This window comes from Lynx canadensis, chromosome E1 (assembly GCF_007474595.2).
Source record: "Lynx canadensis isolate LIC74 chromosome E1, mLynCan4.pri.v2, whole genome shotgun sequence".
In the NCBI taxonomy this organism is placed as follows: Eukaryota; Metazoa; Chordata; class Mammalia; order Carnivora; family Felidae; genus Lynx; species Lynx canadensis.
In genome coordinates this window covers 16,433,534-16,450,554 of record NC_044316.2, presented here as the reverse complement: position 1 = coordinate 16,450,554, position 17,021 = coordinate 16,433,534, and the positions used below count along the sequence as shown (strand labels likewise).

At 36.6% G+C, this 17,021-nt stretch overlaps 1 protein-coding gene across 1 annotated transcript in view; it reads left to right on the top strand.

The window, feature by feature from the left end:
* Positions 1 to 17,021, top strand: part of EFCAB5 (EF-hand calcium binding domain 5) — a 200,993-nt gene that overhangs the window by 87,819 nt on the left and 96,153 nt on the right. The window contains exons 9-10 of the mRNA XM_030295821.2: positions 949 to 997; positions 6,109 to 6,179. Of these exons, the coding sequence (XP_030151681.1) occupies positions 949 to 997; positions 6,109 to 6,179 (120 nt within the window). The remainder of the gene's footprint in view (positions 1 to 948; positions 998 to 6,108; positions 6,180 to 17,021) is intronic.

The window sequence follows — 17,021 nt, the reverse complement described above, 5'->3', positions numbered from 1 at the left end:
ACAGTGATTCTTAATGTAAACTATGGACTTTGGGTGGTGATGTTTCATGTAGGTTCATCAGTTGTAACAAATGTGCCACTGTGGTGCGGAATGTTGATAGCAGGGGAAGCTGTGTATGTGGTGGCAGGAGGCAGGGAGTATAAGGAAACTCTGCACTTTCTGCTCAATTTTTCTGTGAATGTAAAGTTGACCTAAAAAATCAAGTCTACTTTTTTTTTTTTTTTAAAGTAAGCTCTACTCCCAATGTGGGACTTGAACTCAGGACTTGGAGATCAAGAATTGCATGTTATACTGACTGAGCCAGCCAGGGGCCCCTCAAGTCTATTTTTAAAAAATGGACCAACGCCACCTGGGTGGCCCAGTCGGTTAAGCGTCCAGCTTTGGCTCAGGTCATGATCTCACGGTTTTGTGAATTCAAACCCCACGTGGGGCTCTGTGCTCTCAGTTCAGACCCTGGAGCCTGCTTTGGATTCTTTATCTCCCTCTCTCTCTGCCCTTCCCCCCATCATGCTGCCTCTCTCTCTCTCTCTCTTTCAAAAATAAACATTAAAAAAATTTTAATGGACCAAGAAGAACTCTGAAATTTTGTTTTTTAGTAATTGAAGAATGAATTATAGAGGATTCTTTGGATTGCTAAACTGGTTGCCAAAGGTGCCTAGTGTCTGAGGGTTGCTAGAAATGTCATTGGAGGGGACAAAATAGGATCACTCTGGGCATCCTAGTTCTCAACAAAATGTTCTCAATGGGAGTCATTGAGGATATATATGAAAAAGCATTTGATATACCTTGAAGTAGTATATAAACTAAATGTTAATTATTACTGTTTCTGTCCCTGAGTTAGAAAGGTTACCCAAGACTTAAATTGAAAGTTCCTACATGGATTTTAGTCTAAAATACTAAATGTATGATAACTGAAGTAATATATAGTCTACTTTCTTTAATTTGCAGATTCAGAATGTCCTTCATGAATTTTTTCAAAATCCAGATTTCCAGCTTGGTAAGCCTGCCTATTCCTGTGGTATTTCTACTTGTCCCTCTTTTGCAGGGGAGCAGTGAGGGGAGGGATGCTGGATTACGATGAAAAGTCAATATTGAGGTATATGTTATTCAAAGCTCTTATAAATGTACTTAAGTTCTTTTGCTCTTTCCAGATGGAGAATGTAGAAAAACAGAAAAGCAATCAGCAATTTTCAATTCTTTTGAAATGCTGTTTTATTATAAATATTCTGTATTATCTCTTTATCATCCTATCAAGTTCCTAGAAAATATTACTTACATACACAGTATTTTAAAAGAGAGTTATAATGTCTGAACTATAATATAAAATAGAAATACAAGGAAAGACATAAGAAAATTATATGCATTGCATTAAAAGAATTATTCACCATGAACAAGTGGGATTTATTCCTGGGCTGTAGGGCTGGTTCAATATTCACAAATCAATCAACATGATACACCACATTAGTAAAAGAAAGGATAAGAACTATATGATACTTTCAATAGATGCAGAAAAAGCATTTGACAAAGCACAGCATCCTTTCTGGATAAAAACCCTCAAGAATGTAGGGATAGAAGGAACATACCTCAACATCATAAAAGCCAAATATTCAAGGCCCACAGCTAATACCATCCTCAATGGGGAAAAACTGAGAGCTTTCCCCCTAAGATCAGGAACACAACAGGCATGTCTACTCTCACCACTGTTGTTCAACATAGTACTAGAGGTCCTAGCCTCAATAATCAGACAACAAAAAGAAACAAAAGGCATCCAAATAGGCAAGGAAGAAGTCAAACTTTCACTATTTGCAGATGACATGATATTCTACATGGAAAACCTGAAAGATTACACTGGTAAACTAGAACTGATACATGAATTCAGCAAAGTTGCAGGCTATAAAATCAATGTACAGAAATTGGTTGTGTTTCTATACACCAATAATGAAGCAGTGGAAAGAGAAATCAAATAATTGATCCCAGTTACAATTGCACCAAAAAACGTAAGATTCCTAGGAATAAACCTAACAAAATAGGTAAAAGATCTGTGTGCTGAAGACTATAGAAAGCTTGGAAAGAAAGTGAAGAAGACAGAAAGAAATGGAAAAACAATCCATGCACATGGATTGGAAGAATAAATATTGTTACAATGTTGATACTACCCAAAGCAATCTACATGTTCAATGAAATCCCCATCAAAATAACACTAGCATTCTTTACAGAGCTAGAACAAACAATCCTAAAATATGTATGGAACCAGAAAAGACCCAGAATAGCCAAAGAAATCCTGAGAAAGAAAACCAAAGCAGGAAGCATCACAATTCCAGACTTTAAGCTGTATTACAAAGCAGTAATCATCAAAACAATATGGTACTGGCACAAGAACAGATACTCAGATCAATGGAACAGAATAGAGAACACAGAAATGGACCCACAAATGTATGGCCAACTGATCTTTGACAAAGCAGGAAAGAATATCCAATGGAATAAAGACAGGCTCTTCAGCAAGTGGTGTGGGGAAAACTGGACAGCGACATGAAGAAGAATGAACCTGGACCACTTTCTTACACCATACACAAAAATAAACTCAAAATAGATGAAAGACATCAATGTAAGACAGGAAGCCATCAAAATCCTCAAGGAGAAAACTGGCAAAAACCTCTTTGATCTTGGCCGCAGCAACTTCTTACTCAACACGTCTCCAGAGGTGAGGGAAACAAAAGCAAAAATGAACTACTGGGACCTCATCAAAATAAGGAGCTTCTGCACAGCGAAGGAAAGGGAGAAGATATTTGCAAACGACATATCAGATAAAGGGTTAGTATCCAGAATCTATAAAGAACTTATCAAACTCAACACCCAAACCACAAATAATCCAGTGAAGAAATGGGCAAAAGACATGAATAGACACTTCTCCAAAAAAGACATCCAGATGGCCAACCGACACATGAAAACATATTCCATATCACTCATCATCAGGGAAATCCAAATCAAAACCACAATGAGATACCCCCTTCACCTGTCAGAACGGCTAACATTAACAACTCAGGCAACAACAGATGTTGGCGAGGATGCAGAGAAAGAGGATCTCTTTTGCATTGTTGGTGGCAATGCAAGCTGGTGCAGTCACTCTGGAAAACAGTATGGAGGTGCCTCAAAAAACTAAAAATAGAACTACCCTACGACCCAGCAATTGCACTACTAGACATTTATCCGAGGGATACAGGTGTGCTGTTTCGAAGGGACACATGCACCCCCGTGTTTATGGCAGCACTATCAACAACAGCCACAGTATGGAAAGAACCCAAATGTCCATGGATGGATGAATGGATAAAGAAGATGTGGTGTATATATACAATGGAGTATTACTCAACAATCAAAAAGAATCAAAAGAAATCTTGCCATTTGCAACTACATGGATGGAACTGGAGGGTATTATGCTAAGTGAAATTAGTCAGAGAAAGACAAAAATCATATGACTTCACTCATATGAGGACTTTAAGAGACAAAACAGATGAACATAAGGGAAGTGACACAAAAAATAATATAAAAATAGGGAGGGGGACAAAACAGAAGAGACTCATAAATATGGAGAACAAACTGAGGGTTACTGGAGGGGATTGTGGGAGGGGGGATGGGCTAAATAGGTAAGGGACACTAAAAAATCTACTCCTGAAATTATTGCTGCACTATATGCTAACTAATTTGGATGTAAATTAAAAAAAATAAGAAATAAAATAAAAAAATAGTTTCTAGACTCAAATTTATTCTAAGGAAGTTTTTTACCTACTTGAATATTTGGCTGAATGGAAAAAGTCTTCATTGTGCAGGAATTGCAGGATTTCTGACCTGACTCTAATTCGTCATCATTGTGGCAACAAAAACGTAAACTGCGGATTTCCGCCATGGTCACAAGAGGCAGAAAGAGACAGTACTATAACTACAGAAAAACATAGATTTTGATGCTTTTGTTTTCAGAATCGTTTCCTCATATGAGATTAAGCAAAACATTCTGATTTGTAGGCACGCCTGGCTGGCTCAGTCAGAAGAGCATGTGACTCTTAATCTTGGGGTTTTGAGTTGGAGTCCTATGTTGGGTGTAGAGATTACTAAGAAACAAAAAAAATTAAAAATAATTCTGACTTGTAGAATAAAGCACTAGAGTTTGGGTCCTGAGATTTACATTATTTATATCAAGTTGCTTTTTTTTTTCAATTGATTTTTGACTGCTATTACATTGATAACAATAGATTGTCTGAAATCTATTCTCATATTTCATTTAAAAAATAAAATATGCTTCCCATCTTCCTGATAACTGGTCCCCAAACATGATTGGGGCCTTGCTGACAACTCTTTCTCCTACCTTTTCACAGCCTATCCAAAATATAGAATTTTCCATGGTTAGAACAACCTCAACTTCTCCTTCAGAAAAATCTGTGAATAACTTCTTTTATTTTTATTTATTTAGTTTTTGATAAGTATACAGAAGGAATGAGTGAAGAGGGCTCTATTTGAAATTGTGATAAAATTAGATAAATTCCAGACCATTCTAATTGACAGTGATTGTTTTCTCTTCTTACCTCCTATACTATCTAGTATTTTCTGTACCATTCATTCATTCATTCATTCAGTAGTTATTAAGCTCTCAACTAGTTCCAGATACTGCGATGAGGTAGAGGAGGCAGACAGGACTAAGACATGTTTCCTCTCAAGTTTCTCAAAGTCTAGCCAGGAGACAGACACATACACTTAATAACAGCTATTATCATTAAAAACCAGTCTGGACTGCATAATCATCCAGAGCTTGGGAGGAAGTTTAGGATGAGGCTAACAGCATCTAATGCCTAAGCTTATACTAACATTTATACAATCTTCTTATGACAATAACTGATATAATAAATCGTTACAAAAATCAAGAGTATTAAAGAATCTTTTATGTACCAGACTATGATAGGCAGGAGAAGTTGCTGCTAGAAGTAGGAGAGGAAGCCAGTGCTTTCATCATGAACTTCTAAACAGTTTGTGTGTTTGTGTTTTGGTAAGGTCAATAAAGGTTTCATAATTTTATATCAAAAGGAGGTTTAAAAAAATCTTTATTTGAACTAACTGCCACATTTACCATTATTGATCATTCTGTTATTCATGAAACTCTTTTTTCCTTGGCTTTTGTGATATCATTCTATCTTGATTTTTCATCTATCATTGATCACCTCTTAGCATTTTTGTTTCTCGGTTCTTCTTTTATTTGTACCTCAAATGTGGCTTTCCGAGTTTCCTTTTTGGCTCTATTATCACTTTACATACTATACACCCTCCTTGGATTTTCTTATTTAAACCCATGACTTTAGCTAATGACCCATCCGTATATCTACATTCCCATCCCAAACCTTCTCCCTGAGTTCCAGATCCTATTTGAAAAGATCTACAAGATGAGTAAGTGAAAAAAGCAAGTTGCAGATCAATGTAACCATATTTATGTGTAGGAAAACAAAAGGTGTCTAATATATATGAAAATGCTTAGAGAAGTTGCTTGAAAGGTGGCAACAACTGTTGAAAAACAGTGGTTCCTTCTGGGGCAGAGGGGAATGAGAATGCTGGCAGTGGGGAGAGGGAAAAGGTAGATATTCATGTTTTACTGCTTATGTTTTTGTATTATTTGAATCTTTTACTAAAAGAACATATTCATATATTTTTTATTTAATTTAAGAAACATTAAAGACATAATATTTGAAAAGAAAGTTTGTAGAAGTGTGTTTTAGGACCTGCTTCCTTAAATGCTAGCATAAGCCAACACAGTTGTTTTTGTAATCTTTATGCTATTGACATGCATATTTGTTTTTACTTTATCTCAGGCTGGTCATTAAAAATGTAGGCACGTTTATTTCAGTGTTTGAGTTGCTCAGTTAAATAAAAGCCAGGAAAAATAATCATTTTGTAGGAATTGGAGTGTTACTCAACTATATATCATTTACTTGTAAAAACTGATGGACATTAATTAAGAAATAATTTTATGTTGTTTTTTTTATGTTCTTTTAAAGAGCTATAAAATGAATATGAAATCTGACTGTATTACAACCAAACTAACTAGCAAATAACATTTTTTTCCATAATTAGAAGCATGTTGCAAACAATTGGATATTGCTGACTCAATGGGACCAAGACTGAACAAAATGGAATTTACAGAAGTAAGAAATTATATTATTTGTTACTTGAATCAAATTTTTTTGCCAGTTTCTCTTCTGGGGGATGTCACACATACATTAACTTATAATTAAATTAAATTAAAGCATACTAACTTACTTTGATTCTAAGATGCAATATTATTTTAACTCCTCTGAAGTTAGGGTACATTTTATGATCAAAGACATTTTACAATTTCTTTCAGTTAGTGGTACTCATGATGTGAAAGTGAAAAACTTCGACTCACACCTTCAGTTAGGATCAAGAAAAACCAGCTTCTTTTTTTTTTTTTCAGTGAAATCTAGTTATACAAATAATAATGAAATCTAATAATGGAAAGACATCTCTTATAGGCCAGGCATTGTCCTAAGCTATCCATGTATTAACTCAGCAACCCTCTCCGCAATCTTTATTCCTGCTTTTATAGAGGAAGACACTTAAGGTGCAAAATGGTTAAGTAATTTGCACAAGGTCTCAAAATTAGTGAAGCTGGGGAAATTTGTACTTAGGCAGTTTAGTTTCAAAGTCTACATAATATTTCATCTGTGAAAGTATGGGATTACTTTTGTATTGATATTGTATTGGGATAAGCAAAAGAAACAATGTAATAGTATCAGAGTCATGTCTTTTACAGGCTGCTTTTTTTATTTGTTCATGTCTTTCCTCTAATTTCCCTTGTTTTTCTCTGAGTCCCAGAGTCAAAATAACTTTTTCTTTCTCCCGCCTCATCCTTGCTCCATTGTAGATGATGACTACGTACTATATACAATTTCAAGGTTCTATGTGAAGGATTCTTGAATCCTTCTTGAAATCAGGAGATAAGTTGGAAATGTCAGGAAAACTAATATTAATAGTTCAAACCCCCCATTAAAACAAATTTGTATACGTGTACACACACACACACACACACACACACACACACACACAAAGGTATTATGTAGAATGCTAATGATTTTGTATCAAGTATTATTGGGTATACATCACCCATACCCATTTCCTCATTTTAAATGTGTAGATATGTATACACACACACACACACACACACACATATGTGTTTTATATGTGGATATATATGTATTTGTATATGATTTGTGTGTATGAATGCATGTATGTGTGTATATGTATATATTTGTTGAATTAATTAAATGAAGGGAGAAAAACAGTAAGACTGACATCAGACTTCACAACATTCAATTCCAGAAAACAAGCAATGTCTATATTGTTCTGAGGTAAAAAGAAAAGAAAATGTGACCTAATTACACTATAATCCATCCATGGTATAGTTTAGAGGCAATATGCAGACATTTTCAACACAAAAGAACTCAGAAAATATAATACCCATGTGACCTTCCTGAAAAAAGAAAACTGCTTTGTAATAAATTCAGCCAATTAATTGATGAATCAAAATAAATGTTTCAGGAATAGCGAAGCCATTGTAAAAGAACAGGAAGTGCTTTTTATTGTGGTGTAGTCCCAATAGCTTAATTTTGCTTGAGGAGACATATCTAGAAAAATGTTTTGACAGCCAATGTCAGAGACATCACTGCATGTTTTCTTCTATGCGTTTTATGGTTCAGGTCTCACATTTATTATTTTTTTTTTCAATATATGAAGTTTATTGTCAAATTGGTTTCCATAAAACACCCAGTGCTCATCCCAAAAGGTGCCCTCCTCAATACCCATCACCCACCCTCCCCTCCCTCCCACCCTCCATCACCCCTCAGTTTGTTCTCAGTTTTAAAGAGTCTCTTATGCTTTGGCTCTCTTCCACTCTACAGGTCTCACATTTAGGTCTTTAATCCGTTTAGAGTTTATGTCTGTGTATAGTGTAAGAAAGTGTAGCTGTCTAGTTTTCCATTTGTTGAAGTACCATTCTAGTACCATTTGTTGAAGAGACTGTCTTTTCCCCATTGTATATTCTTGCCTCATTTGTTGAAGATTAATTGACCATACAGTTGTGGGTTTATTTCTGGACTCTTTATTCTGTTCCATTGATCTAGATCTCTCTTTTTGTGCCAGTACCATATTGTTTTGATTACTACAGCTTTTAGTATATCTTGAAACCTGGAATTTTGATATCTACAGCTTAGTTCTTTCTCAAAATTGTTTTAGCTATTTGGGGTCTTTTGTGGTTCCATACAAATTTTTGGACTATTTGTTCTAGCTTTTATTTTTTTTTTTTTTTAATTTTTTTTTTTCAACGTTTATTTATTTTTGGGACAGAGAGAGACAGAGCATGAACGGGGGAGGGGCAGAGAGAGAGGGAGACACAGAATCGGAAACAGGCTCCAGGCTCTGAGCCATCAGCCCAGAGCCTGACGCGGGGCTCGAACTCACGGACCGCAAGATCGTGACCTGGCTGAAGTCGGACGCTTAACCGACTGCGCCACCCAGGCGCCCCTGTTCTAGCTTTTACATAACAAAGGAAAGCATCAACAAAACAAGTAGGCAACCTATTGAATAAGAGAAGATATTTGCCAATGATATATCCAATAAGGAGTTAATATCCAAAACATATAAAGAACTTATATAACTTAATACCAAAAAACAATCCAATTTAAAAATGGGCAGAACACTGAATAGAATAGATATTTTTCGATTTCTAATTTTAATGGGTGTTTTGAGCCATTGATATTAGTTTTCCCGACATTTCCAACTTCAGCCCATATTAAGGTACTTTCATTATAGAGAAGAGCTGTTACATCAACAGAAACCAAGAAAATATTTCTTGTATAGAAATATTTATTGAAAATATTTAATTATCTGATCAATAAATCATTGAACCATTCTGTATAACATATGACATAGAAGTAGTGTTTGGAACAGTGCCTTTTTTTTTGGTGGAGGGGGTGGACACTTGCTTTTAAAGAGATTTGCTTTGGGGTGCCTGGGTGGTTCAGTCAGTTAAGCACCCAGCACCCGACTTGATTTCGGCTCAGGTCGTGATCTCACGGTTGGTGAGTCCGAGCCCCAGGGTGGAGCACTGCATTGAGTGGCACGCTGACAGTGCAGATCCTGCTTGGGATTCTCTCTCTCCCTCTTTCGCTGCCCCTCCCCCACTTGTGCACTCGCTCATGCTCGCTCTCTCTCAAAAAAATAAACTTTAAAAAAAGATAAAGAGATTTGCTTTCAGGCTATTTTGTCAGCACTCATTTAATGACACTGGAAGACAATAAAATTGTAAATGTTGGGTTTAAAGGCAAGATATTACACACATCTGCCATCCAGTGAAGATACTATGCCATGAAATTACCCCTCTGATCATTTGTAATGAGCCGAGTGATTAGCATTCAGGATGGAGCGTGTTTGGAGAAAGTGGAATCATTGAGTAATAATTAATATAGAGAAAAAGACAAATGGAGAGAATGAAAGGTCACAGATACTTCTATATACATATCATTTTTCTAGGTTTCTGTTTTCTGATGGATAAATGAACAGGTGACAATATTTTTGTTGAGTGTAACCTCTCTCACTTTCCATCTGTTTTACTCTAGTAAATGAAGATCAAAAGTAACTGTTTTTAGAAGAATATTTTCTATTCTTTATAATATATTATGTAAGAATATTTATGTCTAGTCTCTTAGTTATTAAGTATATACTGAATATTTATTTACTCTCTGGTAGGAGAGATGTCAAAATAGGAAGTTGTATTTCTTACCCTTAAGGACCAAATAATGCCTTGTTGTGTGGGAGTGTGCCTATGAGTATATATGTCATATGCGTGTGTGTGTGCGCACGTGTGTGTGTGTGTATGTATGGGCATGCATGCCTACACATGCTGGGTGGAACTGGAGTAGGATCCAGGGAATAGAAGGGTCAAAATATAAGCACATTAAGGACACACACTACAAGATAATTACAAAGCAACAAACAGGTTCAAACCATTATGATTACTATATTCATCACTGCCAAAGGATTCATTGTAAAAGAAAAATGAGGCTTCAGTGGGACAGGTTTCATGTAGGAAACTCATCTGGTGGTCATGAGGTTTGAATTTTTTCCACCTGCCATACCTGTAGCCCCTTACTTTGAAAGGAACCTTAATAACAGTGCTTTAAACATTAATATATTGACAAGAACAATTTAAAATGTAGAATGTGCTGGTTTATCTGGGATTCTTGTTTTGTTTTGTAAGTTGGATATTTAGACACAAAAGAAATATGTTTTTGGAGAGTGTCAGGCTTGTTTTGAATTCTCAGAACACTCTGGTTTCCAAAAGACAACTCATTCCAGGAGACAAAGCTTAGCATTTGTATCATTTTAACACTGGTGTTCAGTTGTCCAAGTCGATATTGAATATAAGTTTAAAAAGGAACAGAAGTCTTAACCCTTAGATTTCACTGTGTCCCCTTTAGCATAGTAACTGCATTACTGTGTTCAGGCCAGAAGTAAGCAGTTCCTGATAGGTGTATCCTTCCTGAAATTTCCAGATTTCAATCCTTCAGAGGACAAATCTTTCATTTCACCTTTCATCTGATTAGTTAATTTGTTTATCAGCAGAGGAAAATCACCATTAATGTGATTATAGAGAATTTAGTTAACTTTTTTAGGTAGGAAGTTTCTTTTTTCATTTCCTGGACTCTTTGAGCTCTACAAATTTCATTTGCTTCAATAAAGAATTTTTTACTAATTTGCTTCCAGAGAAGTCTGAGAGTTGGACATGTTTAAATTTTTCTTGGTACATTTCAAAGCAAAATTTACTGTGAGTTGTTAAAGTGCCCATACTTTTAATTTTATTTTTTAAGTGTTTTAATTTTTATTCTTGAGAGAGAGAGACAGAGCATGAGTGGGGAGGGGCAGAGAGAGAGGGAGACACAAATCTGAAGCAGGCTCTGGGCTGTCAGTTGTTAGCACAGAGTCCAACACAGGGTTGAATTCCAGGAGGTCATGACCTGAGCCGAAATCCAACGCTTAACAGACTGAGCCACCCAGGTGCCCCTAAAGTGCCCATAATTTTTAAATAACAGTCCCACAAGTGGCTGTATGCCCTCCCTCCAAAGAAAAAGGTTTCCGTAGGTTGTTTGGAACTTCGAACCCATTTCCTAAATAGAAGCAATATTTTGTGTAGTGGCTGGAGTCTGTGGTTTGAATGTGCCTGAAATGGAGTTCTTTTTTTTTTTTTAATATGAAATTTATTGACAAATTGGTTTCCATACAACACCCAGTGCTCATCCCAAAAGGTGCCCTCCTCAATACCCATCACCCATCCTCCCCTCCCTCCCACCCTCCATCAACCCTCAGTTTGTTCTCAGTTTTTAACAGTCTCTTATGCTTTGGCTCTCTCCCACTCTAATCTCTTTTTTTTTTTGTTCCTTCCCCTCCCCCATGGGTTCCTGTTAAGTTTCTCAGGATCCACATAAGAGTGAAACCATATGGTATCTGTCTTTCTCTGTATGGCTTATTTCACTTAGCATTACACTCTCCAGTTCCATCCACGTTGCTACAAAAGGCCATATTTCATTCTTTCTCATTGCCACATAGTATTCCATTGTATACAAATCAAAACCACACTCAGGTATCACCTCACGCCAGTCAGAGTGGCCAAAATGAACAAATCAGGAGACTATAGATGCTGGAGAGGATGTGGAGAAACGGGAACCCTCTTGCACTGTTGGTGGGAATGCAAATTGGTGCAGCCGCTCTGGAAAGCAGTGTGGAGGTTCCTCAGAAAATTAAAAATAGACCTACCCTATGACCCAGCAATAGCACTGCTAGGAATTTATCCAAGGGATACAGGAGTACTGATGCATAGGGGCACTTGTACCCCAATGTTCATAGCAGCACTCTCAACAATAGCCAAATTATGGAAAGAGCCTAAATGTCCATCAACTGATGAATGGATAAAGAAATTGTGGTATATATACACAATGGAATGGAGTTCTTAATAAAAGTGACAATTTCTGTGGGGAAAATGCTACCTGAAGAAGGCATCACCATGCACTACCAGGGAAAGGAAATTTGTTATCTCTAAATCATTAGTGATGGCCACATACAAGACTTTTAGTATGACAAGAGTTCATGGAATGAGGGGTAAGGATGGCCTCAGGTAGAGGAGAATCTTCTAAGATCCCAGAGTGAGGAACTGAGGGAGGCTGACCTCTTATCACTGCAGATCCTCCTTCCCTACCTCTGGGGGCTCCAGAGATTGACATACTTCTGTTTCTACTGATTGTATCAGCTGGCTCTGGCCTGGGTTATATTCCTTCCCTAGTATAATTTCAAAGTTAGTCCCCTGAACTCTCGCCTTCAAAGTAGTACAAAGTATGGCCTTCTCAAACAAGAGTGAAGTCTTCTAAAGCATTATTCTCTAGGGGAGTGTGACCTGCTTATCATTTCTGCTCATTCTAGGCACCAGACTCCTGACTCAAATTGTCATTTGTGTTCTTCATCCTTCCCAGTTATCTATAACAAATACATATTCTTTATCTTGTGATTACATAAATACAACAAATGGATTGAGAATGGATGAATGCATACCATAGAATAAGAACTCTCTGTACAGCTTGTCCTATGTGTGGTTGTCCAATGGGATGGTAATGGAAAGATGCTTCACACACAGTTAAAGGCTGTAAAATTTCTTTTATAGCAAAGGATTCAGGTATTAACAGAGATGGTTTGTTATATAAAGCAGGATACAACACAGTATGCTTCCAAACAGAGGTTCCTCCAGAGTTTCCCACAGGAATTAGACCATTGGCATGGATCAATGTTTAGAGTTTCAAACCATTCTGATTTGCTTGGAAGTGAGGGGTTTCTTAGAACATGGGACTCTCAGTGCTAAAACTAGGGAAGTCCCAGGCAAACTGAGGCAGTCAACCACTCTGAGTTTGCTTTGCTTTGATCCTATCTCCTACCTGGTCATTGTGGAAACTCTGGCTGCACCTACCTGCTCACCAGAGACAAGTGAAAACAATCTAGCATCTTGTTTTTGTGGGACTGGGTAAAGTGAGGGTCAGTTTCCTGGGAGCATCCTTCAGTAGGCCTGGACTTCAAACAGTCTGAGATCTGCACCTGAATTATATAATAGGCTTGAGAAGAATTCTATGCAAAAACTACAAATACTATACAGTGGGATTCAGATATTAACTTCTGATTTTGTGACACTAAGAAACTAGGGAGTTAAAGAGGAGTAAATAAAGGCCACATCTCTGCCTGAATTCTCTTCTCTGGGGCTTAGTCTGTTCTTGCTCTGTAGTGGTCTGCTTTGAGATAGCCACTTTCTTAGGCTCAGTTGTTTTGTACCAATCACACAGCCTTCAAGCTGATGTGACTCAAAGTTTAAATTTTAAAATAGAGAGGTTTCATCAAATTACTCAAAGACTGTATCTTTCCTTTAACATATTCTACTAAATCCAGGCTGTGCATTTTCCCCAAAATGGTATGTATCTGAGTGACTCTCTATTCTGTTATTTATAATTTTGCATTTTGTAATTTGTGTTGTTTTGTTCTGTTTATTTTGTGTTTCATATGCTTTGAGTTATGGCAGGGAAGGACAGAAGAAGGAAGAATGATGGCTTTTTGTGTGTGTGTGTGTGTGTTTTCTTTTTACCATTTAATTTAATTTATTTTTTAAATTTACATCCAAGTTAATTAGCATATAGTGCAACAATGATTTCAGGAGCATATTTCTTAATTCCCGTTACCCATTTAGCCCATCCCCCCTCCCACAACCCCTCCAGTAACCCTCTTTTTGTTCTCCACATTTTAAGTCTCTTATGTTTTGTGTCCCTCCCTGTTTTTATATTATTTTTGCTTCCCTTCCCTTATGTTCATCTGTTTTGTATCATATGAGTGAAGTCATATGATATTTGTCTTTTTCTGACTGAAGGAATGATGGCTTTGGTGGAGGTAGAGGTAGGAGTAGCAATATCTTGTGAAAACTGCATGAGGAAAATGAGGGAGAAATGAGGGAATTTTAAGCCCAGGAAATGGGACGGTCTATGGTAAACTGTCCTCCCAGGTGTGTGTCTTCCTACGTGGTCTTCAACTGTAAGAAATACATAAATCAAGGAATTTGCTGATCAGTAATTTCTTATTGTTTGTATCAGTTTTCTAGGACTACCATAACAAAGTACTGGGTGACTTAAACATCAGAAATTTAATTTCTCATGGTTCTGAAGGCTGGAAGTCCAAGACAAGGTATTGGCAGGGTTAGTTTCTTTTGAGGGTCTCTCTCCTTGGCTTGTAGATAGATGGTCATCTTCTCCCCGTGCCTTCTCATGGTCTTTCCTCTGCACATGTCTGTGTCCAAATTTCCTCTTCTTATTAGGACACTGGTCATATTAGCTTTTGGCCCACCTTAATGACCTCATTTTAATTTAATTACCTCTTTATTTTTTTTTATTATTTTTTTAACATTTTTAAAATTTTTGAGACAGAGAGAGACAGAGCATGAACGGGGGAGGGGCAGAGAGAGAGGGAGACACAGAATCGGAAGCAGGCTCCAGGCTCTGAGCCATCAGCCCAGAGCCCGACGCGGGGCTCGAACTCACAGACCGTGAGATCGTGACCTGAGCTGAAGTCGGACGCTTAACCGACTGAGCCACCCAGGCGCCCCTTAATTACCTCTTTAAAGATCCTATCTCAAAACACAGTCACAATCTGGGGTACTAAGGGTTAGGCCTTCAATGTATGAACTTTGGGGGGACACAACCTAACCCATAATATTGCCTAAGCTGCCTTTTACCAATAGGGGGAAAATCGTGTGTTTCAGTCTATTACTTTTATTATTTTTATTTTATTTATTTATTATTTTATTTTATTACTTTTGTTATTATTGGATAATTATATATAATATGTATTATATATAATATGTACTATATTATGTATTATTATTATTGGATAATTGAATAAAGCCTTTGTTGAAATTCATTTGTTAAGCAAATGATTCTGATTTTCAAAAATTGGAAAAGTTAAAGTATATTTCTGTTTTGTTGGGCATATTAATTAGCATTAATTGTTTTTAAAAATTCCCTCTCTGAGACTGGAAAGCTAATTTTCTGTCCAAATCCTATATGAACACACCACTTCTTCAATAATAGATAGCCAATATAATCTGTGTATTTCAATATTTTATAGTCCTCATCTGCAGGCATTTCTGAAAATGTTATATGCTACCAGGACTTACATATATAGTTTGGAAGTTAATGCCTAAAACAGCTTCCAAATATAGTTTTCTTTCCATCACTCTTATATTACCCACTTCATCAACTCTCCAGTATGTCTACAGTTAAATAAATATGAATCCTAATGGCCCAGAGTTGTAGAATTTAACAGTAGCTATCAGTCTGTTAATTGTGACTTTCACTATATTCTCAACATTTTGGTTTTCAAGTCAGAAAGAAAAAGTCCAGAATTCATCACACTGGGACCCAGCACATGAAGATAACTTGATTAAGTACAATTCAAGTGTTTATCAGCTCACAGAGCTATTAAACTGAAGGATATTAGTAGTTCATTATATTCTTAAATTAAACTAGGCAATCATTTCAGGATTGGCAGGTATTCATTGTTTTATTCCTTGGGAGGCTATGAAAACACAAAGGCCATGTGTTTTTGCTTTCTCTGTTTTTAGAAGAGATACCGACAAACTTCTGTAATTGTTCTGTTTGGAATTTGTAGTTAGTTGGCAATTGCTAGTCTTTACGTCATATAGCCCACACTTACAGAACACACTCACTCAGAAAACCCATACTCTATAAATCCAGAATGTTGAAGTGTCTCTTGGAGAGGCAGTTAAACTAAGCCGTGGTTTAATAGGATTACCGCATCCAGAAAACTCAAATGTCTTTGAGGTCAATTCCCAAAAGGTTAATTTATATATTAAACAACATTAGGATTCTGGAATAATTAGGACCAGTCGCCCGCATGTCATATATTTCAATGGTTCTCAGCCTTTAGTAAACATAAAAATAGCCCAGAGGGTTTATTTTTATATTTTATTTTATTTTTTTCACTCCAGAGTGGACTTTTTATTTCAAGTTACCATGTGTAAAGTTGGAGGAAAAAGACCCAAGGACCCAGTCTCCTTGACGGGCCCACTTAGATTTCTATACATAGTTTACACAACCACATGCCCCCCACTGGCTAATGTCACAGGATTTCTGAGTGTTGAGATACAAGGAAAGAATAACAGTGGAAAAGTGTTTGGGTCCGTCCGTATTTTAAGAGGGGGAAAGAAAGATGATTTCCCTTCTCCAAGAACTCTGGGGGCAGCTAGTCTGGTCATGTGACATTAACTCATATTATTTCTGTTCTGACTCTGCACACTTGTGACAGGAAGGAGCCTGTTTAAGAGCTAGAAGTGTATTTTGCTCCCAGAGGGCTTTTAAAAACACAGATTCTGGATCCCACTCCCCTCTGAGTTTCTGATTCAGTAGATCTGGAGTAGGGTCCCCAAATTTACATTTCTTCTTCCTTTTTTTTTTTTTTTTGGAGAAAAGTGTTTGTTTCTTTAAATGCATTTTGCTTTAATAGCCACCCAAAGGATTGTGTTTCTTTCTTTTTTTTTAAAGTTAAGTTTCTTTTTATTTCCAGTTAACATACAGTATCATATTAGTTTCAGGTATACAATATAGTAACAACACTTCCATATATCATCACCCTGTTCTCATCACAAGTGCTCTCTTTAATCCCCATCACCTATTTAACTCATCCTACTCACCTCTTCCCTCTGGTAGCCATCAATTTGTTCTCTATAGTTAAGAGTCAGTTTCTTGATTTGTTTCTCTCTCTTTGTCTTATTTTTTCCCCTTTACTTTTTTGTTTTGTTTCTTAAATTCCACATATGAGTGAAATCATATGATATATGTCTTTCTCCTACTGACTTATTTCACTTAGCATTATAC